The following is a 25,987-nucleotide window of genomic DNA, read 5'->3' as shown; positions in this document are numbered from 1 at the left end:
TTCAATTATCTGGATTCTCCATGATGAGTTATTTTATTTAAACACTAGGTTAAAAAATACAAATATTTCATCATTACAAAAAAAGCTTTATCAAACTGTGTACATACAGAGGGGTTGTCAAAGCCAACCTGTCATTAATACTTTATATACGTTTGGCTAATGTGAGTGATATAAAGAGTAAGACTACTCTTCTAGATTAAATACACAAACCTAGTTTTCTCTAGACTTTTGGCAATGCTCAAACTGTTTTCCAACATCAGCAAATACATTTCCACAAAAAGTTGAAAGCAGTTTTATTATTCTGAGACTTAATAATTGTAACAGCTACTGTCAAGCAGAGGACACAATTTGCTAACCTGCAACTGGGTCCTACTGCCAGTTACATGGAAGCAAGCAAACATGAGCAGGTAACAAACAGTTTAAGCAGCAATAGGCTAGTACTTCACAATTCCCTGCCACACTATGCTTGTGCCCAACTTTGGGAGGCAAAGAGTTTATAACACATTGCAGGCAGAGTGAGACAGATGTGCTTCCAACCTATGGATCTATACAAAAGCAGATGTTGCCGATCCTTTGTGCCAGAAACAAAATAAATACATTCCAAGACACACAAAGCCATCTCTGAATAGTGGCAGGTGCTTTCTGATGAGTGAAGGTGATAATCTTCTGGTTGCCAAAAGCTGTCACAGTAAGGACTTGAAATGAGAGTTGTCAGAATCAAGACCATTGAATCGAGATTTAAGCAATATTCCCCTCCAGGGCCTTTAAAACTCAAAGTAAAAGAACAGATAAAAAATGCTTGCCTGCAGCTGAGTGGCTGATTCATACAACCTTTCGGTATCTATGTCTTCCAGGGATGACTGTGTTCACATCTCCACTATAAAAAAGTTTCAGCTTTCTTTATATAGCTACTCATCCTTGTCATTACAATTTTTACTGGATATGGAGTTGAGATGATTATTAAGTTATCCACTGAACCTCTAAGACTATAAAAAGATTGGGGCTGCATATTAAGCGTCAGATTTAGCACCAATCTAAGCACAAGCATCAAAACACTTTTGGCAGTCTTTTCCATCAGACAAAGGCTTTTTCCAAAAGTTCATCTTAATGGATTTAAAGTGCACAGAAACCACCAAATAATGTCTTCTCCCCACACCCACCACACCCCCTCCTATAGGCCTGAAACACGTAAAGCTAGAAGATCTTACCTCAATATTAGGTTTTACAAACCCAAACCTTGCTAGGATTTTGAAGCAGCAAACACATTTTTTTGCCCAATATACAATTTTGAAAGATTACGCTTTGCTTAACTATAGATACATGTTATTATAGGTCAATATGCAGTATTTGCAGCAATACTTTTGGTTATTATTTCAGCATTTCTTGAACTGGCACTTTTAACTCGAAGAGAAAGGGAATTTAATACTATGAGATATAGTGCCATTTGCCTTGAAGCAGTGTAGCTACGGCTACTTTTTGAACTTTCATTACAAAGAAACTGGTAACAATTTGTCTCAAGCAGCGTAACTAGCCCAATGCTTTGGGGTCCCCACTCTTTGTTGTTTTCAGTTAATTTAAAAAACATTTCACCACTAGACTATATCCATGTAACTCTTGCAAAACGCAATCTACGTTTGCAAGACAAGCAAGACTGCTAAAAAACAAGAGCAGCTGCTATGCAGCAACGGATCTTACAATTACGGGATTTTAGACAACTGCCAACTACGTCTTATTTTATACAAGTGGTTTTTAGAGCATAACTCTAAAAAGCTAGGGGCAGTATCAGAGATGGAGAAGCCCAGCAGCTCTAGCTCATAGGACCAATGGTAAGGAATACTGGGAATTGTAGTTCAGGAACACCCGGAAGCCACGGATCCATACAATGAAGGATTATACAAATGTCCAGAGAATACAGTTCCACCTCATCCTTTTTCAACTCCCCTCTCTCACCTCTGCAATTAAGCAACTTCAAAACTGGCTTGTTGAGTCAGTCATACAAGCTGTTGCAGGGAAAAATAAAAACAAAAGGTGCCTTGTACCTGTATGCACATTTCTAGCTCACGCACGCGCAAAGCTTTACAGGACTGCAGTCTTAACCGTGAATTCCAGACAATCCAAAGCTATTTTCTGTGCCACGCACTGAACCCAAATTAGAGGCAAAATGCCATGTTCAGCATGATTATGTGTCACCTATTCTAAGACATCTGCATGAAGATTACTTATACTACTAAAAATACACAGATACTGCCACAAAGATAGATGAGAGCACACAGTAAATACATCTTCCATCTTATGACACGTCAAGCAGGCTAACACTGTCTGGTCAGTTTAATAGTCAGTTGTGATGATGTCTGATGGAATATTTTCCTTTCTGTAGCTGGGAAATATATAGTTTGGATTTGCTTCCATCAGGCCTCTTAAACCACACTTCATCATGGTTAATTGTTGTAATTATAGCACTGAAAAGGAAGAAGGAAAAGAGGAATTAGGAGCACATTAGTGTCCCTATACAACTACAGTATTATCCCAACCTGCATGGCAATTGATAAACAGGACTATAATTACTGGTAATAAAACTTAAAAGTATTATGGCAAGTGCCTTGGGAAATGAAGGAAACTAACAGAATGCTACAACACTAATGCTAAAAATATACTCAATACTATTGCACTGATTTGCAAAGAATCCACATTTTAAACAGCTTTCCTTTGCCAAGAAAAAACATGTATGGATATATGACTAGATTCAAGCAGCAGCAGTTGGCAACAGTGATACCCCAAAAGCTTGTATCTGTTTTGTTGCCTATCTATAGCGATCCTACGATAACCTAGGCATAATCATTAGGTCTGTTTTATTTACAAAACAGCGTTCCAGTGAGGTGAAACAGAGCAAAACTGGAGATGCTTACTTTATTTCATCTATATTTCTTTTTCCTTAGGGGTAAACGTAGAGAGAGAGAGAGATGTATATTGGAGGAAGAAATATTCAATGATTTCATCATGTATCTTATGTACTTTTCCAGTGTTCATCTGGAACCCGGAACTTATGTTACATGAAAGCTCTACGAAGGCTGGGATAAAGATTCCTAAAATAATGGTCTTCCTCGCACTAGCCTATGCACAACTCAGCTCAGGTCAGCTGGTTCGACCTTTAAATCTCTCACTGCATCATAGCTGAGCAGCTAACGAAGAAAGCTGGCAGGGAGACACAGTTTGCTTGGCGTCCACTGGCTAAACCAGTGTGCTGGTTTAGCCAACGGCCTTCATAGACACTTATGGTACAGAGGCCCAAAGGAGGATAATTTACATGGGGAGAGCAGTGCTAATGTGCCTGGTAACACATGCATCTCCTCCTATTCACAGTCCTGCTCTTTCCAACCCAAGCAACCAAGTGGAAGACTTGCTGAGGTATTGAAAGGGAGACAATGTTCAGGAGCTTGGGCATGCATGAAGAGGTGTACTGAAGACTTCCTCCACTGCTGTGTGGCTTCAGGCAGCCCACGTATCTTAAGTTATGGAATATGCTTCCCAGGGGAGGTTAAGAAGTCTTCATCCTTGATGAAGAACATCACATTTGTCTAATTAGACAAGTTTACTTTTAATTCTGTACCATTTGCAATATATGCGGGGACAGTTCGTCATGGGGGTGGCTGGCACCTTGACGTGGCCCCAGAAAATTTTAACAAGACTGTGATTTTGCCATCTCGGGTTTCATGTTTTAGAGTTTTTATTATATTTATATTTTTATATTTTTATAATGTATCTTTCTAATTGATATTTAATTCTATTTAAATATCAATTTAAATATTTAATTTTAAAAAATAAATTAAATTAAATTATTTAATTGGGTTGTAAACCACCCAGAGTCATTTTCAAGATGGGCGGTGGAAAAATACAATCAATCAATCAATCAGAGCATTTTGTTCAGGCTTGGGTCTTGAATTCTACACAATCCCAAACCACTTTCTGTCTCAGGCACTTTACCCAAATGTTTTTTTTTTTTTAAATGTAATTTCAAGGACATTAATTAAGGTTTACAACTATAGTTCTTGGGAAGCTGACTCAAGGGCTACAGAATAACCCATCAAGAATATTCTTCCCATTAGAGCAGTGTTTCTCAACCTTGGCAACTTTAAGATATATGGACTTCAACTCCCAGAATTCCCCAGCCAGCCATCCGGATGAGGAACACCGCATTAGAGGCAGATGGAGTGGAAAATAAGAGGGAAAAAAAGCTTGGTTGAAGTGGAAATAAAAAGAGAACCAGTTGCCAGCTCCCCATATTCTGCTCTGGCTGATGCTACCCTGTTAAGGATGCTTTGCTGTGGACTCCCACCCTCACCAGCTGCACAACTGTTATCCATAAATTAGCTACATATGTCCTAAACACGTAAGACAGTAGGGGGGAAAAATCCTTGAACTTATTCAATTTATTTTAAAAAGTCACACCTTGTAGGGCATTCATCTTTCCTATCAATACATATTGTTTGTCCACGTCCATACCATTCCCCGTTATAATAGAGTCTTCCTTCCTCTGATCGTGTACTGTGTAGGTGTTTTTCCAACTTGACAGGTGCTGAAAAGAGGCAGCGCAGACAATGCTGATGAAATGTGACAGTTGCTTTAAGAAGTTGTTTTCTCTCTACTTTACATCCTCTTAATACGTGCATGAGTGACTTTACCTTCAGCTCCTAACCAGAAATAGATTGTAAATTCTTACTGAAAGTACATCCGTATGAATAAATTCTCTTAGGTCAGCCATGTGATAGGTAGCTTGGGATCTAAATATTATGTATTACTGGCTAAACTCTTTTCATGCTGTAACATTGTTTAAACAGCTTTATTACTTTGATGAGAACATATTCTAAATAATTTTTATTTATTGATTTGATTTGATTTGATCTAGGTGCCACCTGACTGAGACCTACTCTTCTCAACTTTCCAAAATGACAGAAATTGCCCTCAAGCCATCAAGGGCATGAATCAGTTTCCTACTATTGTTGTTGTTATCTTCTCACATTCAGCTAGTTGCTAGGAACTGCAGCGTAACGTTTAGGGTGGGAAAGGAAATGGAAAGCAGGGGAGCTGCTGCTGTGGATAATGTTACTCCGCAAAGGATCACAGCAAGGAAAAAAAGGCATTTGGGTGCATCGTCAGTGAATTTATGGTCACAGTGCCTCTGCTTTTCAGCAGCAGTGCAGTAGGGCACTGGCAGCTGTAATTGGCTGTCCCATGCAATTAATCACGAAAGAGTCAAGTAAGTTGCCTTACGTTCTGCCTTCACTCTATGTGGCCCCAACGTAGCCATTGCCTGAAATTAAAAAAAAAAAGTTTTCATTTTTTTAAGAAGTCATTCTTTAGCAAGCTATCTTCTAAAGAAATTTCATTTTAAAGAACAATTTCATGTCAACTCCTTTGAAAAAAATACATGGAAGCACAGACAACTTGCTGTTCAGTGTCGAGAAGCGTGTGTGTGTGTGTGTCACCAAGCTTAACCCCCAAGGTCTTAAAAACAACTTTGGACTAAGATACCAGAAGACCAGAGTTTGTCATGGAGATCTACCTAAATACTGCAACCAGTGCCTTTCTGGTTCTGTTACTAATTGTGGAGATTCATTTGGAATTAACTGAGAAGAAGGCCTTTCCTGTTCTACTGCCTACTCAGTGGAACATCTTCCCCCCAAAAGTAAGATATTTTCCATTTTAGGTGCATATTGGAAATATTATAGTATAGGTGCATCCTGAAAATATTCACGTTTTCAATTTCTTAAAATCACACTGCTAAATTGCTCATAAATGCTAGTATGACTTAATCTGTTTTATTATTTTGTATGTCTTATATAATTCATATGGCTGGACATACTTCAAAAATCATTTGGTAGAAGCACTTCAGACTTCACATGAGTATAATTCTCGGCTATTCATTAAAGTAAGAGCCTGAAAAGAAGTCATGGCTGTTTTAAGGGTCACGGGAGTTTTCAAAGCATGCATAGCCCTAATAATTACTGTAAATAAATAACCAGAGTTGCTCTTTGAGTGAGATGGGCAGTAGCTAAATGTGAAATATAAATAAATAAATAAACCAAGATAAATTTTACGAAGTATAATTCTCTTAAGTATATTATTATAAATACTTTAAAAATTAGGCACCATTCTTTGCCTTAAAAATATAGATACCTTCCTTATTGTTGTCCAGTCTTCAAGTATATCAAGATCTTGTAGCATATACACAATATAGGGCCGTTAATATGTTAAGGAGGTTGTATGAAGAGATAGGTTGAACAGCGTTGGTGTAAACTAAAATTAGATTTTCTTTTTCTTTAGCCTGTCTCCTGCATTTTATTAATGCTGCTTACTATATTCTTTTTCAGTGCTTTGCACAATATTGCTTAACCCAAAACAGAATCGCATGATGAATGTGTATTTATGGCATATTTAAAGGATATCTGATACAACAACAGGTTTCTTCTTCTCTGGACTAAATAGATCCTTCCTTTTTTTCCTAGATTGAAGTTCATCATTCCATAACTCTGAGAAAGAGAAAAATGTTGCAATTACACCTTTTTCACACCCACAGTTCACATACTTGCAGACTGAGCACCTCTGAAAAGACAGGTTTCTACATTTTGGAAAAAAAAACAGATTTATATCTTAAATGGTATTTAAGGTAACATGAGGGCTATTTTAAAACAGTAAGAACAAAAAGTTGCCCAAACCACTGCAAGTGTGTTTGTCTTCCCTTGCCCCATCCCCACACTTGCTTCCTCTCCTTCAAAAACTGCCCACCTCCAAACAGGTCAGGTGTTCAGAGAATGGTGAATTATCTACAGTATATGCATGAATCCTTTAAGTCAGGGTTCCCCAAAGTGGTCAATATCAACCCCCAAGGGTCAATGAGCTATCCAAGGGGCCAATGTTGTTGTTGTTGTTATTCATAGTATTATTAGTTAAAAGTAGTATTTATTAAATTATTTTCTTATAATAAATGTTAGTGGTCGATGAACTCTCTAAAACTTCATGAAAGAGTCGATGAGCTGAAGAGTTTGAGGACCCCTGTTTTACATTAATTTTAGATACCACAAGATGCCAGGGAGCAAATCCAAGGCCTCATCAAGAGGCATGAGCTAGCTCAGTGTTTCTCAACCTCAGCAACTTTAAGATGGGTGGATTTTAACTCCCAGCATACTGGCTAGGGAATTCTGGAAATTGAAGTCCACCCATCTTAAAATTGCTAAGGCTGAGAAACAGTGAGCTAGCTGTTCAAATTTTTGAGGAAGAAAGTGCAAACAAAAGGCAAATCAGAAGAGATAACTTAAGACTCTTATTTTAGTTCTTCTCAATTAGTTTTGTAGACAAAATAGAATCTCCCAAGATAAACTAAATACATGCTGTGATTCACTGCAATCTTCATTACATGGCTCCTAATTTGTTTGGACGGTTATTCATCCATTCAAGCTTTATCTGTTGAATAGTAAGTTACCTGAGGTAATATCAATACTATGCCGGTCTTCTTCAAGCCGTCTGATTTTCTCTTCTAGTTCACTCTGAACAGTGTCATACAACAAGAGCTTTTCACTCTGAAAGGAAAATAGGGTATTCATGCTGAGAAAGGTCATCACCAGTTATGTGAAGCAGATAACATCCTCACAAATAGAGATGTTCTCTTTTCACAGAAATTCCAAGTGGGTATATGTCGTAAAAGGGATTTTCTTGTCCTGAGTATTATTTAAACTCCATAAAATAGAAAGTCTAGTATCATAGGTATGGAAAATGAAAAGCTACTGAATAAAGGTAACACTAAGAGCTACAGAAAAATGGAGGCACATGCAATTCCAATAAAACAGAGATGCCCTAAACTTATTAACTTAAAAAGTAAAGGCCTCCACTTTTTAAAAAATGTTTTATAATTTGTAGCTACTTTAAGACATAACAAAGGAGACCCCAAAGTTTTCCAAACCCTATTTCATGTGCAAAAAGAGTCCAGATGTCAAGGATGCAAAAACTTTTACACCTGTTATACTCATCCAGATCTGTTTTACCCAGTAATGACCGGCCTTGCCTCTAGACAGTTTTGGGCACTGCAGGCAGGAATTCGAGATTTGCAAAGTTCATAGAAAAATTTAATGCTGACGCAGTGATGTCTCTGACATTGTTTGAGCAGAAATCCATATGGCATGTTTAATATTTATTTTATTGTAAACCGCCCAGAGTCCCTCCTTGGGAGGGAGATGGGCAGTGATAAACTTTGATTGATAGATGGATGGATGGATAAATATTCAGCCTGGGGATACAGGCCATTGACGAAGCCCTCTGTTTTCATGCTTGTTTGAATCTGGGTTGTATATCTTCAAATGATTAGGGACTATATGAGAGGTAACGTAATGGTATGTGGGAATGACCATCGGAGACAGAGCCACAGCCAGGGGAAAGGTTGGATAAGAGGCAGCTGAGCCCACAGAAGGAATGTGGGCATGGCAAATGTCACAGAAGGGACCCTCCCTAGTTTCTTGGGCTGTAAAGGTGACAGGGGAGAAACGTACTTTCAGACTTGCAAGATTTTGTTAATGTAACCTTACAATAAAGTAGAGCTAGTTCATCTGGGGGTGCTTCCTGTTTGGACTACCTTGCAAGGCTGACAGGTAATAATTTCAATCAGATAAACCATGGCTCATCAAATTGGGAATAAACTGCGTGCTAATGCCTTCCTCACTTATTAGCATCAGATACCGATTTGGAGTGGACTCTAAGCAGAGTTTCTTGGTTCACTGATAACAAAAGGCTACGGTATCAGAAATTTCACCAAAGGTAGGTGGGTATATGAGATCATGGGAAAGAAGTAGTGAAATGAACAAAAACCATACAAGCTACATAAACAATGGGGGTGGGGGACGTGAAATTCACTGTTAGGCTACATGAAAGCTCTCCCCTCTAAAAGCCAATGTTATGGCTGTATGCCTAAATTGTTTAGAAAAATACACATTCCATCCATTTACTCTGACCTCATTTAGTAACATTAAATGTTTCATGAATAAATTGAATTAAATAATATCACTGCTCTGTTTTCTCCCTGAGTATGCAGCTAATACGCCGGATCACAGAAGTGCTTCTTGCAACTAAAACGACATACAAAATATGCAAAAATGTGGTCCAGATGATGTCATATAGCTGATGTGTATCATAAAATAGCCTGGGTAAGATTTATGCAGGATGTATATTGTCTCTAAATGTATAGAAAAGTTGGAGCCATTTGATTCATTACAGGCTTTCAACATAATTGCAGAAACATAATAAAAAAAACTTTAAGCAAGGATCTCACAAGAACAATTAGTGTGACTAACAAAGCTGTCAAGCTACTTTTCAAGACAAACTAACTGCCTTTTTTGTAGGTGTAAGTGTATAATATTCTATTTTCAAATTGTTTTGCAACTTTATAGCTTAGCTGGGTGTGTATATTACCTCAGAACTAAGTCCAATCAATTATAGACAGATTAAAACAATTTTAGCTAAAAGCAATACCTCACAGTGCTGTCGGGAAGCCTGAATTTCACATTCATACTTGTTTTTCACTGATTCCAAGCAGAGTTCTCTGTAGATACCTACAAATAAACATTTATTTAAAATTAACTGGAGAGAAGCATCATGGAATGTATTACCCACCCATTCTGAAAATTCCCAACAGGCAACAGTGGGATTTACAAAACAGATTTGTTTATGTCTATTTGTGCAATGCCTAAATGAGTTTTAATCCCAATCCACTGAGATATCTCCCCTGGCTTTAAAAGGCTCAAATGCTGCTTTGAAAATTATAGATCTTAACATTATCTGTAAGAGTATTTGCTATCATAATTTACAGAAGACTTATAGAATTTGAGCACTGGTTGAATTAATATTGACCTAATAGGACCTACCCTAGACTTGTCCAGTGAACATGGAACAGCAAGACCAGCAAGATGGGCAGCCATTGAGGCTTACAGTCCATTTATTCATTGAACAACCCTCCTTCCCCCATTTTTTAAAATTCTAGATCAGTTATATATTTGTTGCATGGCCTGCAAAAGTCAAAATCAAAAGGAAAGCACTGATGGTAAACAGACTGGAGAGTGTGAACATATTAACAAGTTGCATATAATGTAATCTTAATTCTAAAAAGCTAGCTTCAGAGACATTCCCTTCCTTCTTTCCCTGAGATTATGATGATCACAATGAAGATGTAACTATCTCCACGGGCCCACCAATGCTTTAGATGTGGCCTCCAGAAAGCTCTGAAAAACACCAGTGAACTTCTCCAACATTTCTAAAGTGTTCATACTTCCGTCCTCCTCTTTTGTTGCTTGCTCCACACTATGCCACTGAATGGAGGAAGCACTTCCTTCTGGAAAGCAAATAAGAAATCAGCCACTGATCCCTGCCTGCTATGCACCTGGTAGGCAGCAAAAATAAAACAAAACTAATCCACTGGGCTTTTTCTTTGTGAGTGATTGGCCAAGAGAAAAAGGACTAGTGCAGGGTTTCTCAACCAGGCCTCAGGGAACCTCTGCACATTCAGGCTCAAATATAGGCCAGAGGTTACAAAATTATGATATTCATTTCATGTGTAGGCCTGTATATATGCATTAACAGTATTCTTAAACTAAAAATAAAAAATGAAACTTACCCCTTTAATGTGAAGTTGCCCAAATTTGAAATAATTTTTTAAATAAGATTGTGATCTCCCAAGGAACCCCTAGTGACTTCTTGTGGAACCCTAGGGTTCCTTGGAACCCTGGTTGAGAAACCCTTCTGTAAGGAATGCTACCATCAGTTAAATATGAGGCCAAAACATGTAGCAGAAATTTCAACATCAATTGTTTTAAAGTCAAAGGCTTCAGAAGCCCTGAAATTTTTGTTAGCATTTTACTTCTACCCCTGCCCCGCAGTGATATACCTAATTAAGTCAACAACAAATACTTCATGCACTTACCTGCCACTTTTGTTCGGATTTGCATGTTTTCTTGCAGAGCTGCCAGTGGTTCCAAGTACTCTGGTGCCTTTCCCGCAATGACCTCCTGTAGTTTTGCATCCACTTGGCTTAATCTCTCTTTGTAAAGTCTTAATATAATGAAGATGGAGTACATTATAGTAAAGACAGGCAGAGAATAGTGTGCATTAATATTTCTAAGATATTTCTTCTCGAATGGCAATGGGCATTCCTAGCCCAGAAGAAATTAGTAAGATTCAAAAACAGACTGAAAAATACATTAAATTACAGTCAACTTTTTATTTAGACATTGCTTGGGCTGGATATGAAACTGTTCCTTCTATTCACTGAGTGAGCCTACTGGCAGAAAAGTGAAGCAGGTAATTGTTTTGATTCTCTATCTTCAGGAAGGGAGAAAAAAAAAATAGATTACAATCAGCTACAAGGAGAAAAAGTTTAAAAGATACCACCACCACCACCAACTTCCTTCAGTCAAAAGAAGTATCTCCTGAGACGAATTTAAACCTGGGGAACTCCTGTTTGGGGAAGCAAAGTCTGGATCTAAATCAGTGTCTTCTACATACTTCCCAATACATCTTCTGTAAAAACTTCATGTTTTCAGCACTGGTGCTTTTAGGAAAGCTAATAACAATAAATATTCAGAATTCTGGCCAGCAAAGTCTCTTCAGAAAAAGGCAAGATTGTGAGATCGCCCACGTGTACTCCAGACAACTGTTCCTCATGAGTAGACTGTAGGAACTGGGGTTTTTGTGGTCAACTTGAGAGTTGAGCAGCTGGGAGTCAAGGGATTTCAATCAAGCTCACAGCTGCAATGTAGCCTATGGACACAAAGTGTGCTGAACCTTATTTCTTAAACACTTTTGGAATTACTTAATTGCTTTTCAGTTATTAGGAACCTTCAGAGTGTCAAGTTATAGCACTCACCAGGTAAGTTTCCTTCAATCCTTAGCAAAAGAAGTTTTAAATACAAGATTAAGGACTTAAAAAAATATATTTTTTGGGAATAAACAGCAAAAGGGTAATTAGAATGTTGATTTTTGAAAGTTATAAACAGACTAAGGGTCCAGATGGATCTGAAATAAGATTTTGAAATTAATTATAAAGAATCCTTCCTGTGGGAAAATGCTGTTGTTTTGAATTCTAAAAAAAAGAACATGATAAGATGGGACTTTGAAGGTTGGATGCTAGAGGGAAGCAGAAGGAGCTAAAGACTACAGTTAAAGGAGAACACTTAAGTTTGAATTACTAATACAGAATGGAGCAAAATACTTTAACACTGGATGCATCAAAGGATATTTGTGAACAATGGACTCAGAAGTTAATTTTAAGAATGTCTGCCATTAAAGATAGACTGTGTTTAAAAGAAGTTATGGAAGAAGAACAAGTTTTACTGGACAAGTCAAACTGATTTGAAAGTGGTTTAAAAATGACAGGCTACAAGAATGATGTGAAAAAAGATGTGACACTGGATATACAAATGAAACCGTCTGATGTCTTAATAATTAAAAGGAATATACAAATAACAAACCAGAAGAGGGACCTGGATAATTTTCCTATATTGGATTTACAAAAGAGGCTTGTTAAAATTTTGAAGGATTTTGTGAGAAGGGACAAAGAAAACATGAAAAGAAATCAAGTTCTAGGACATTATTTGATGGGATTAAAGACCAAGATAGTTAGAAGTATAAGAAAGGAATATAAAGTGGGTTTATTTGATCAAGGTTAAAATAGGTATGTTGTTGTCTCTGGTAACCCTTATTGGATTTTGCTGACATCAGGACTGAAATGATGAGGCTTTATGGCAGCGTCCCACAGTCACCATTTGCAACTTTCCCTGCCAGCTTCCCACAAGCAAAGTCAATGGGGAAGCAGGCAGGGAATGTTGCAAGTTGCTTCTGCCGCTTTCCCATCATTTTATACCAGAACAGTCATTTCAACATACATACATAAACACACATGCACACACACACACATGCACACACACAGTTTTTTGTTTTACCAAAGTTTTCTTTGCATCAGAGACCTAAGGAAGAAGGGGTTCTTTTTGAATTGTAGCAATCAATAAACAACTGAGTTTAAAAACTGTTGTTCATCTGCTGTAAATTATTCAGAGATCTACCAACAGATCCTGATCAATCTTCTGCCCACTCCTGATTTAGATGGACAAGTTAAAGTGCATATGTTAGACTACATCTGAATTAGAATCCCAGAGAAGTTCTAAATCATTGGTTTACTTACTGATCTTTGAGATCTGTAAACTGTTTTTCAAGATCAGACATCTCATCTAAACACTCCATTCTTCTTCTTTCACAATCCTCATCATCCATTTCTGCAATGAAAATTACCCACTTTTACAAACATAACTAGTTTGTCTCTTCCAATGTACTTTACAGCATCTATGACCAAGCTGACCTTTTCATTAAGAGTGGCTAAAGTTCTAAATTAAGTTTAATCAAATTAATATTTGGAATGCTTTCTAAATCTGCTGGAAAACAAATATATAAAATTATTTCTATATATGGGAAAGAACTATATTGCTAAAGTATTCATTTCATCTTACAGCCAGCTACATTATAATTTTTGAAATACTGACTATCAAGGAACCATAAAATTTGAATGAATCAATTAGAAGGAATGTAATGTGGTGCAGAAGAATGTTACTAACAACAGAAAAATTGAAGGTTTTTTTGCCAGTTTAAATAACGGTAAATTCTTATGCTTTCATAATTTCATAATAACATGGCTAGTTCTGTAAAACAAACTCCATACACCTACATATATTTTAATATGCTGTCTAGACTGCATGAACAAACCTATGCCACTGCCTTAACTGATAAAGCAACATCAAACTTTTGCTACTGTAGGCCTATAGCAAGATGAATACCAGCCACAAAACACCACTTACAAATTGTCATGTTCGCCGTTTCAATGTCTTTGATACATCGTAACGTTTCGCATGTCATTAGCTGGATGCGTGTTTCATCTTTCACGGGAGGATGGGAGGATTTATCTCTTGGCTCTGCTTTTGGAATGTGTTTGGGTTATCTGTTGTGTTCAAGGTTACTTTCCCAGGCTAGCAGTTCTGACGGTTGCCAGCACCTGGGACGGGCGGTGCTGCTGGCAGGGAGGCGGGGTACGTTTGCACCGAGGGTTTTAAGTTTGTATTTGGCGCGCTTTTGCTCATTCTCAGCTTTCTCTGTATTTGTCCTAAGTTCCCTAATAAATCAGATTTCATTTAGCAACCTCTTGTGAGTCTGAGTATTTGGGTTGGGCAATCATTACACAAATGAAGATCCACAAAAATATTCATTCATGTATTAGGCCCCTTCTTAACTCAGGCCCCAAGGACCTAAACAGGTATATGACTTCAGCTTCTATCAGTATGGTAACGCCTGCAAGGCAAACTCAATTCAATGTATAGTACACCAAGTTTGCATATCAGGAAATCAAGTGCATAATTTAAGCAGTACTTTTTAGCCATTCAAGATGCTCTACATACAATACATTTCCCAATTCATATTCATAACCTAAGATGCTGTTTTTCCCATATTACAAACGGAAGATTGAGAATGATAAACGAAGCCTTTGGGCAGCCCACTTAAAGAGTTCGTTATTTAGCCAAGATTTATTTTATTTTATTTATTTATTTATCTATCATATTTTTATCACCGCCCATCTCCCCCACACCCTTGGCAGTTCACAATAAAAACAATTTAAAATTCAATAAAATTATAAATAATACCAATAATCAATAAATATAAAATACAATAAAATCCAAGTAAGGGCAGATCAAATTCAGAAATCACCTCCTGTTGATTCACCTGTCACTCAAATACAATTATCCCAGCCCTCAAAATATTTTTACAGGAAAATTTATAATGGTTGTTTTACACCATCAATTAAACCATTAACTGTGGTAACAGCAAAGATCTGTCCGCTTACAAATTTACACACTCCCCTTTTCCCTCCTTCAGTTGTAACAAAGCAATCAGAAGTTCATCTGAATCCTAAACTGTAATTTATCCTGAAACAAACCACAAAGACTGAAATGTGTTTGTTTCATGTACATTACTCTATAATTATTTTGTTAAATTAGCTTTTTTCTCAATAGTCCAAGGTGGCCCACATTGTGTTCCCTGTCCAACCATCATCTCCGTGAGATGGGTTAGGATGAGAGACAGTGACTGGCCTAAAGACACTCAAATGACCTTCCATGGCTGAAGGCAGATTCCAACATTTTCCTCTGCACTTAATCAAAGATAGAACATAAAGCACACAGAGAGCAGAACCAGGCTTATTCTTGACCCTTTGAAATATGATTTCTCAAGTCACTCAAGGACAGCTGCCTTTAGCCATCTAAATTAATGGTCTATGAGTTAATAAAGTCAAAATAATATTTGGGGGGAATGAGAATTCATTTGAAGCAAATACCTTTCTGCTGATTCACATGCCACTCTTAAGACACTAGCACACCATTACCTGTGATCTGCAATCTGCATCAGCTGCTTATTTGAGGAAGTTCTGTTGACATGGTGCCTAAAAGGCTTGGAGCCCAACAATTTGTTGAACTACCTCCCCTAGTGTATACCAGCCCAGGCTTTATGATCTTGGGGAAGTGGGATGGGTGCGTGGGTAGAAGGGCTTGCTCCTGGTGGTTTAGATGGTTACTGCCTAGGCAGTCATGAGTGATTCATGAAAGGGCCTTCTCAGTTGTGACATTTTGATTGTCAGACCCACAATCTTTGGAGGTGCGTCAGACATTGTTAGTAATTCAGTTTTCACCAGACACTTATGATGCACCAGTGATGTTCTTGGTACCATTTTACATAATGGCTGATTTTAAAACTGGTGGATTCAATATGAGTTAAATAGCTTGCTTTTTAAGTTGGTACTTAAAAAAAAAAGTTTTGTAATGTTATATTTTTACCACTGAGAATCACTCTGGGACTCTTTAATGAAGTAAACAGAAGTTAAGCCTCTTTTGAGTCACACTTGATACCTGATGACTTCATGGGCACATCCATGCAGTTTTCTTAGCAACAAGTTGTTTGCCACTGCCTTCTTTTGAAATTTTTTTTGACCTCCCAGTGTAACTTACAGCAATGGTCTAGTGGTCTCTCATCTAAAATATTGATTCTGATCTTGTTTAGTTTTGGGACTATTATCCAAGGCATGCTAGCTTGGCAAGCATTTAGCAAAACAAAAGGGAAGTAAACATGTTTTTTCTTATTTTTCCAGTATTTTTTTTTCTGTGGAATCTGAAGTTTTTCAGTTCTAAGGCTACATAAAAGTTCATTGACTAGGTTTGAGGGAGAGAGACCACTTTGGCTTATGGGGAATACCTGTACTGTATTTTCAGTATTTATTTATTTACTTATTTATTTATTTAAATAAACTGCAGCTCCCAAGATTGCAAGTGGTTTACAATATAGGGTTAAAAACAAAAATCCTATAAAGACAGTGTAAAGGCAACCAGACAAACCAGGTAAAAATGGCACTAGGACACTACAAAATCTCAGATAAAGAGCATTAAAAAAAACACACCAACGCCCATATAAACAAAATCATCATTACAGTATTGCAGAAAGTCCATAAGGAGCAAGTCAGGCACACCTCTGCGGAAAAAATATCCCACTGGGTGGGCCACCAGAGAGGAGTGTCTTCAGGTTCATGTCCTCTTACTGGTTGTAGGGATGGGTCCCAAGCCTCTACCCCCCCACCTGATTCATGTGTAGATGATCTCTAAGATATCCTAAAGCAAAGCCACTTAGTTTTATTGGTTAAAACCACCACTTTCAACTAGACTCAGAAACCAACAGGTAACCAATGCAACAACCAGAGAATTGGTGTGTTATGTTACAAATAACGGCTCTTACCTGCTGATGGCTGCTGCATTTTCTTCCATCTGGATCATCTTCAAAGGCAGCTCCATGTCAAGGTGTTACGATAGGTCTAAGCCCATGGTAAAGAGGGCATGAGTTGCTATGCAGTATCTAAATAGAGGTTCAAGTGCTGCACCAGCCTAAGCTGAGCAAAGCCCCACTGCTACCCTTCAGCTACAACTTCTACCTGCTGTTTCAACAGGAGCTATGAGTCCAGGAAATTCCTAGATTGTGAACATGTAACTGAAGGCAATTCTACCCAGAACCATCAACGAGCTAAGATGTCTCTAGATAAACAGTAACACCATTTTGCTAGGATTCAGTTTCAGCTTGTTTTGACCCATCTAATACCTCACACCCTTCAGACACTGGACATCTGCCTGATGTCAAGGCTTCTAAGCAACTCTGGCTTGACTTGGGGCTGGGATGGCACCATATAATTGAATATAATCAGTGTGCTAATTATACCATAGTCCAGACTGATAGATGATGATGATGATGGTGGTGGTGATAGTGAACCTGCTGCAAAACATTATCACCAAGTGTTAAATAGGGATGGGGAGAAAGCCAAACCCTATGGCACCCCATACTGCAGCTATCAGGAGCTTAATACCTCATCCTCCTTTACTACTGACTAGACCCATCCACTAAGGTAGGAGCAGGACTTCTACAGGACAGTGCCCCTTTCTCCAGCAAGATGCTACAAAGCTGAATTCTAAAAGGAGCACTCCCACTCTGTAAGCCCTGATGTAGGTTATTCACCATAGCAACCAATGCTGTTTTCTGTCCTGTGCCCAGGCCCGAATACTGACTTGAAAGGATCCTAATAATCCATTCATCCAAGATCCTCTGCAACTGACTCCTCACCAAAGGGAAGGTTGGAAAAAAGGCAGAAGTTGCCTAATATGGCCTCATCAAGATATGGCTTCTTTGAGAGAAGCTGCACCACTGCTTTTTTCCAATGGCTGATGGCATTTATTATCTCTGCAATCCAACTGTCCAGCCCATAAGTGGCAGTACTTACTTTACAGACTTTCTATCCTTTTCCTCTACAAAATAGAAAAAAAATCCCAGATAATATTGCAAGAAGTTACTTGAGTCCTTCTGTTAAATTCCATCCAAATGCTATCTAACTCTAAGCACATATGACTAATTTTATCTTTAAGGAACTTCACAAACAAGTTCCAGTAGCCAGCTGGAGCACTGTCCTATCTACTCCTCTCTAATCAGGAATGGGTTACTCTAGACAAGACTGCTGGGCACAAATCTTCAAACTCCCTCAGAAACCGTATGAATCTACCTCCCCTGCAGAGGTCAGGGATGGTGACAAGAAAGCTGTCTGATGATGGCAAATAACTGATGACAGTGTCCTCCAACTTCAGATCACACACCATCTACTTCAAGGTGAACATTTAGATCTACCAGGGCTGAGTCAGGACTGAGATAACCTAAGACAAGCTTGTGATTTCAGTGGTGGGTATGAAATCCTGAGCACCTATGGACCCTATCCCTAAGTCGCTGGGAGTCAGGCTGCATATACACTACATTTAATAAATTATTATTGCAGATATTCGTTCTCCGGCACTATAAGTCTAGGAGACTCTACCACCAGCCCCACAATGAGATTCAGGAGCTCAGGAAGCCTGATTCTGGGCAGTAGCATGGCTAGTACACTAAGAGCAGCCCTAACCTGTCTGTACAGCCTAGTCAGATATAAGAGCTAAGGGAACCCATCCTCCCACTGTTCTTTCACTCAGATGTCCCTTCTGAAGTCCCTGTAAATAATTATATTGTTCAATCTATATCTCTTCTTTTGCCCAAGAGCTCATCCATATCCCTCTTCCAATTTCCCCCCAAAACAATCCAACCTGTGAGGTAGTTTGGGCTGACAGAGAATGACTGACCCAAAATTATATTAGTTTTTTTTAAAGTATTTTATATTTATTTTATAAGTTGCATGTAATTTTTAAGCATCTCATTTAATGTCTATAATATATCTTTAAGATTACTTGTACTTCTAGTTTTTAATTTTTTAAAGAGCTTATTTATTTATGTCAGTTAAATGGATTTTTTTTTTCCCTTGACCTGTGGAAATATTGGGGCTTTTTATTTGCAAAGTTTTATTTTTGTCATCTTTACCAAATTTGTGGAGTATTAACAGGTTATATGTCCTTCTAAGAGAAGGGATCTAAGATATTCACAAATTTGGGCAGTTTAAAATCCCAATTTGTTTTTCTAAAAGAAATTCATTTTCTTCCACATGAGAAAGATCTTTCAAAAAAAGTTGGGTTGATCAAGTGTATATTACAGAAAATTCAAAATCTCCTGGGTTCATTGATTAATAAGTCTTTAAAATATATACTGTGTCAAAAAACAATTGACACAGAAGGACATTATTAGTGTTAGCAATTAGACATTCTAATAATTGTATTGCATTTATTAATTGTTCTTGCCTTACTAAAAACCATCCCAAAGTTTTACAAAGGTGTTTTGCACATCAATTTTGTTTAGCCCTGTATAATTACATTTAGTGAGGAAGCCTAGTTTAATCTGTTATGCTTAATTTAAGGCATCAACAAAAGTCTTTAGACCCCTGGCTTTCTGCTCTGTGCAAATGCAGCCTCCAATTCCAATGGAACAAAAATCTCTATGACTGGCTTGTGGCTGACATAATCAGGTTTGTTTTTTCAGAAGCACACAAGGGAAATTAAGGGGTGAAGCATTCTATTTATCATACCCTCCCTCATTCCTCCCTGAAAGATGCTATTCTGGAGTCTTCCAACAGATGCGTCTTCAACGGTATAAGTGCTGTTCTACCGAAATGGCTTCTTTTGAGCAGTGGAGCTAGCCAGTGTTTTTCAACCTTGGCAACGTAAAGATCAGTGGACTTCAGTTCCCAGAATTTCCTAGCCAGCATGATCTTAAAGTTGCCAAGGTTGAGAAACACTGAGCTAACCTTAGGCCTCTTCCTTGGAGCTTTCAACAAGCTGATGGCTGAATTCTAAACCAGAAAAAATGTCATTAAGTAAAAGGAATGAAGATAGGTCCATATTTTTAATGACACAGTGCTATCTAGGCCAAGAATGAAAGGGAATTTCCCTTGCTTCTAAGACTAGGTGCCACAAAATATTATTTTAGATCTGTTTCCTCAACTAATAGAGATGGGCACGTGACCCAAAGATAAACATTTCCCATCCCATAAAATGTAAATGATTTTATTCCTATTTGTCTGGACTGACACCACCATATAGAACAGTTACCAAAAAAACAGGAGTTTTGGTGCCTCCTGACTCAACTGAATCAGGAGAAACTCGAGAGCATACTATTCTTCTTTCTTAATAACTCTTAGGAATGCTGGAGAACAATATACACAAATTCTGTTCTTCTAATACAGAGAAGCAATGAATAATCAAGAAACAAAAGCCTAACCTTCCCAAAGTAAAACTTAAGGAGGAGTAAATGCTTGGCAATTTCCTCAACCAGCAGAAGCCTCTCCATGTGTATACTTTTTCTACATGCTGCCCTGTTTCATGTTGTCCTACTGTTGCGCAGCATATATTGAGATCAAACTATTTCTACATTAGTGGAAAGAGATGCATGTCAACATGTGGCAGCACCTAGCTGGCCTGGTCTGGGTGCATAAGCTAATTGGGGTAATGCCTGGTTAGGGCTTCAATGGGAGAATTCCAGGGTTGTAGAGTAGACTGAGGAGCTGAAAATCATCACCTTCCAGAGAAGACCATCATAAACCTTTTCCATACTGCTGCTAAGAAAACTGTAGTGGTCTGTCTATGAAGTCATCAGGAATCAAATCCAACTTGATTTTAGAGAAGGATATAGTAGATGGAAAAACCTCTCTGTGATAGCATCTATAACATCCAAATCTGAACACACCCTGGGTGGAAGGTACCCTCAGAATTTTTCCCACAGAATATATTGGCTCACATGGTATTTTAGCTTAATGAAAATGACCAGCAGAAGATTGAGGTAACAAAATAATTACATTTATTCCTGCAATATCTAAATATATGAAATGAGTAACTTAGCTTTTAAAGAAAATGGCAGACAAATTCATAGAATATAATTTATTATTAAATTTACATTCTACCATTGCTCCAGGATTGGTAGACCCATGTTCTACACTCATCCATGGAAGCTCACTGGTCCCAGTCCAACATCCTAATACCATAGGATGCCACAGATATAATGCCTATAAATAACAATGTGATTTCTTTATTTAGAAGGTTAATAAATCAATATCAAATGCTAAGATGAACCAATTATATGCTGAGACGAATTATCTTTAATCCCACTATGCTTTACTTCCAAGTATCCAAGGCACACTTGGTAGAACAGCATTAAAGATAAGAATGGCATATCAAGCATACTAACTCCAGTGGTTTTAGAGTCACTCTGAGAAAAGAACTGGAACACACAAGACTATCAGCCAACATTTTTGCACATGTATCTTGTTTGAGTCTTGAATAAAAAGGCAAATGCAAGCTTTAAGGTATTGTTCTGGTTAGTTACTGTGAATCCTAAATTTGTTTTGAAGTACTGATTTATTTATTCATGCATTGAAACCATTATCATCTAACCTTATCCCTAAACATAGGATAGAAAATGCCCCGTGAACATTTATCAAACAAGTATGTGACATTCCAAAGATCTGGGGCCAGAGGAGAGAAAAAATAATAGGGGCTTCAACAAACAACATTCAAGCTATATTAGTCACGTACCCTGTTTCTTGAAGGCAATGGCAAAACACAGGCACCAGAGAAGGTATGACTATAAAACACCTGTTCTTTCAAAGGAAAAGAAAAACAGCAAGACAACAAACCACATCCTTCATACTAGGACCATCTTGCAATTTTGTCCATAAAGCCACTGGCCCAAGAATTTGATGCCTGCCTACCTATCTGTCTGAATGCATCTGTGGCACTCTTTTTTTGTGGCACACCAAAAGATTAAAGCCATGGAGGAAACCAACTCTTTCGCAGCTTACAGAAATTTCACCCCCTGGGCTGGCTGCAGACAATACAGCACCGCAGGGTTATCACTGAACGACGAGGGGAAAGGATTAGGGGCAGAGAAGAGAATGGCTCTCCCCAGTGAACCCGAGAGGAAACTATTAGAAAAGTGAGGCCACTGCCTTGCCCGCCCAGGTGAGGGGCGTAGAACCCGGGGGCTTCCTAACACGTCCCCCACGGCGAAGGAGTGGGGGGAAATGCCGAAAGGGGCCATAAGGGTTGCAGAAACCGCGGAATCGCCCTGGCCCAGCAACAGAGCCGGACGGGGCGGGGCCGAGTCCTGCCTTCTGCCCCCATCTACCCCCAAGCGAGGCAGATCCGCTCTTTCGCTCCAACATGTGCGCCTAGGAGCCCTTTCCCCGCTTCACCTGAGCTGTCCCCCTCCTCGGATACGGACGAGCTCTCGGACTCCTCTTCCTCGGAGCTGCTGCCCTCGTTTTCTCCGTAGTCCACCTCCATCTCATCGTGATTGTTTTCCTTCTTCTCCCGCGAATGGACCGGCATCCCGTCCGCTCTCGGCAGACGCCCGGCGTCACCCGCTGGAGACCAGGACAGCAGCTTCGCCGGCCACGCCCTCTAACGTGCTGAAGCTCCACCCCACCGAAACCCCGCCATCCACCTTAGCGCCGCACAACTTAACCCTCCTCTCTGTCGCTCATTGGTGGACGCCCTGCCGGCGGAGCAGGGCTTCGTAGACGGGCGTGGTGGGGTGTTACGTGTTGCGCAGCATTTCGGGATATGTAGTCTTTCACGGGAAAGCTTGTACACCGGAGCGGGTAGTGAAAGAAAGGCAGGAGACGGGGGAAAAGAGGCTGCTGAGGGTCTAAGTGTACTTTAAACACAGATTTGGAGCAGGGAGATTAACGCTATCTTCATCTTACTTGAAATAAAAACAAAATTGATGAGAGGGCAATAGCCACCGATTTACCTCTCTTCCCGGTGGGAAGCTTTCGGGAACGCCCTCTTTCGAGGACTGCTGCATTTAGGCAAACGGGGAGGACTACAAGTGGGACAACGTGTGGGAGAAGGCAGCGTCTACTCCCGCGTCTCAGATGCTCACTCTCTCTGGGTACACTGTAGCTGCAAGAATTAGGCCCAATAGCGCTCCCAGAGGCAGAAGTGATTTGCTGTGTGGCCTTTCGGGTCGACACGTTCCCATAACACGGCCGAGTTGATAAGATTTCTTAATCACGATTTACCATCGACAATTGGCTGGTTCGTGCTAATCGTTAAGGCATAAAACCAGGTCTCCCTAAGAGATGTGAGGCCCAGAATTTGGAGAGGGACTGGGGGATTGTTTTGCAAGGACTCACTAACTCCTAATTTTACCAGTAAATTGGAAAAGCATACTCAAAATAATTATTTTGAAATATTGACACTTTTAGAGTGAGTAAATTGCTTTTTAAGATGACCTTTATCCCAAAGTGATAAATATGTTAATATAAAACAAATGCATATTGCACAATTCAATGTTTTCAATATTGTTATAAGTTTTAATTTGATAATCCAGATACAGGTAGACCTTGCTTAACGACTGCCTGTTTAGCAACCATTCAAAGTTACGACGGCACTGAAAAAGTAACTTTATGACCAGTCCTTGCAGTGTCCCACAGTCACGTGATTGCCATTTGTTCGCTTCATAACCAACTTTTGACAAGAGTCAATGGAGAAGCCAGCAGTAAAATTGTACATCGCAATCATGTGATGTCTCGCTTAATGACCCACAGTGACTCACTTAACAACCAAATAGGAAATGATGTCAAAAGTCCATTGTAGTCATGCGATGTTTTGCTTAGCGACCATGTTGTTTAGCAACAGAGTTGCCGGTCCCAATTGTGGTCATTAAGCAAGGACTACCTGTATACTTTTCATCCATAATATTGTGCTTATATGAGCCATTGGTGTCTAATAATATATTGTTATTTCTTGCTATAACATTTGGAAGTTATAATGTCATTTTTTTCTACTTTGCCAGGTATCAATAATAAATAAATACATTGAATACCTTTCGCCTATCCCCATGTACCTGGGAGAAGATTCTTATCTTCTGAGTGGACAAGTATAGGTTTGGCATTTATATTTTTGAACTGCAATCCAGAACACCCTTGGCTGAGAGAAAGCCCCATGGAAAATAATAGATCTACAGTAATTCTAAGCAAACATTATTAAAAAAAACCTCTACTATAGCCCCTTAAAGTTGGCCTTTGAAAATACTGAAGTAAATAAAATTGCCCAGCCATTTTCACAGATATACTATATCTATACTATACACTATAGGACAATTTTATAAACTCACTACTTCATGAAAATAGCCTTAGTAATTTATAAATAATGTGTTTTATGGTACTAAAGCAATAAAATAATGTTAAGTTGGATATGAATTATATTTATTTATTTATTTCTCAGGCAGGATGGAATTTGTTTCATGACTACATGTAATTTCAGAAAATTTTACATCTGTAGTTTTCCATATTGATGTTTTATAATCTATTAAAATATTTTTCTTGCCTTCTGAAATTTTCTACTTCTTTGTCAATTTTTAAGATGGGGCAAGCAAAATTATATAGAATCCCACATGCAACCAATTATAGCTTTCTTTAATGGTATTATAACACTAGTTGCTTTATATAAAAGTATTCCAAGAATGGTTCTTTTATTCCCAATCCTTTTCTTTAGCATGGAATTTGCTTTTTTTATTGCTAGTACACACTGAGTTCTCTATCGCACCAGTAAACACTCATTCAGAGATTTTCAGTTTAATAGCCATCAGAAGATGATGATGATGATGATAATGTAATAATAATAATTTATTAAACTTGTATGCTGCCCAACTCTCAACCACTCTGGGCAGCTTACAACAATCAAAGAATTTACAATAAAATCAATAAAACATAAAAGATAAGGATAAAAGATGGCAAGTTGATGCTAGTACACCATACGAATCAACATATTTAGAATTACATTATTATGGCTTGCAGCTTGAATGCATTGACAGGAACAGTAGTTTTGCAGGTTATTCCATTCAAAAATCAAGCTAGGCCAATTTTGGAGGAAAAAGGAGTTGTCACTGACATAGGGAGACCCAACTCATTTTCTGCTGATTGTTGATTTACAGAAGGATTAAAGCTTAAAAGGCATACGTACTGTATAGCAACCTGGGTGGCCACATTCTTTACTTTGATTTGTGTGCTTAGGGCTTTAAATGGGTGGGAATTAGTAGAAGAGGCAATTTAGAGGCAAAAGGAAGAAAAGAGGCAGAAAGAATAGAGTTATAAGGCGAAAGGTATAATAGATGAACATGGATGGAACCATAAACTTTTTGGAGAAAGAAGTTGTATCCTGTATGGACCAGAAAGATAATGTAGATATTTGGCATATATTAATTCAAGCTCCATATGTATCCTAATCTGTAACTATAAGAAGTGCTATGGCACTATGGTTAGTCTCTCCAAAGAATTATAAGGAGTTGAGGTACTTTGAAGGAGATGCTAAGATCACACACCCATATTACTAAAGCATTATATGCAAACCTATGAACAAGTACATGCTGACTATTATTATTAAAATAAAATAGAAATAGTTTAATAAATTACCATTATCCACCTTCATAACACAAGTCTACTTTATTTTCTTCTCCTGCACCTGAAAGCACAAACGGATGGATATAGTCATTGTGTCCAACAAGGGAGCAGGGGAGGTCCCTTTCAACCAGATGCACACTGCATGCATTGCCAGTCAATGGGCAGAGAAAAGAAAAGCTAGTACAGCTCCCCCCCCCCCACTTGTATTTCACAGTGATGGATCATTGGCAGGAGCAGAAGGAATTGGCCTTTGGGGGATGAAGGCAGTATGGGAGCCATAACAGACATAGACATGTGTTACTAACTGTGATGGTGCAAAAATGACAAAATACGCTTCAGGATGTAAACCCCAACCTTTTGTACTTACGTCCTGATGTCCAACACAAGTAGGTAAGTCACATGGTTTGTGTAGTGACAATATGAGCCATGTTTTGTCCCTTGCCTATCTTCAGCAGATGCCTAACTTGATTGATAAGCAGTACAGCCAAGTATATGAGAGAAGTAGAAACAGCATATCAG

General features: G+C 38.5%; 1 protein-coding gene across 2 annotated transcripts; it reads right to left on the bottom strand.

Annotated features, from left to right (window-relative positions):
- On the bottom strand, positions 1–22,510 carry BRMS1L (BRMS1 like transcriptional repressor). Of its 2 annotated transcripts, none has more exons than XM_063290051.1 (10): positions 22,256–22,510; positions 13,214–13,304; positions 10,958–11,085; positions 9,514–9,593; positions 7,478–7,574; positions 6,444–6,527; positions 6,175–6,239; positions 5,269–5,308; positions 4,501–4,573; positions 1–2,459 (listed from the first exon to the last, which is right to left on the bottom strand). In XM_063290051.1, exons 1-10 carry the CDS (start codon positions 22,389–22,391, stop codon positions 2,336–2,338), a joined length of 918 nt encoding a protein of 305 aa, XP_063146121.1. In that variant the 5' UTR covers positions 22,392–22,510; the 3' UTR covers positions 1–2,335. The 2 variants fall into 2 exon arrangements, with proteins under 2 accessions (XP_063146121.1, XP_063146120.1); XM_063290050.1 differs by having other exon boundaries at positions 4,447–4,573; positions 22,256–22,506.
- Between the last annotated feature and the right edge of the window lie 3,477 nt (positions 22,511–25,987).

The sequence above is a fragment of the Candoia aspera genome, chromosome 1 (genome assembly GCF_035149785.1).
Source record: "Candoia aspera isolate rCanAsp1 chromosome 1, rCanAsp1.hap2, whole genome shotgun sequence".
Taxonomy (NCBI): domain Eukaryota; kingdom Metazoa; phylum Chordata; class Lepidosauria; order Squamata; family Boidae; genus Candoia; species Candoia aspera.
Note: the sequence above shows the minus strand (reverse complement) of the source record. Positions and strands in the feature narration are given on the sequence as shown.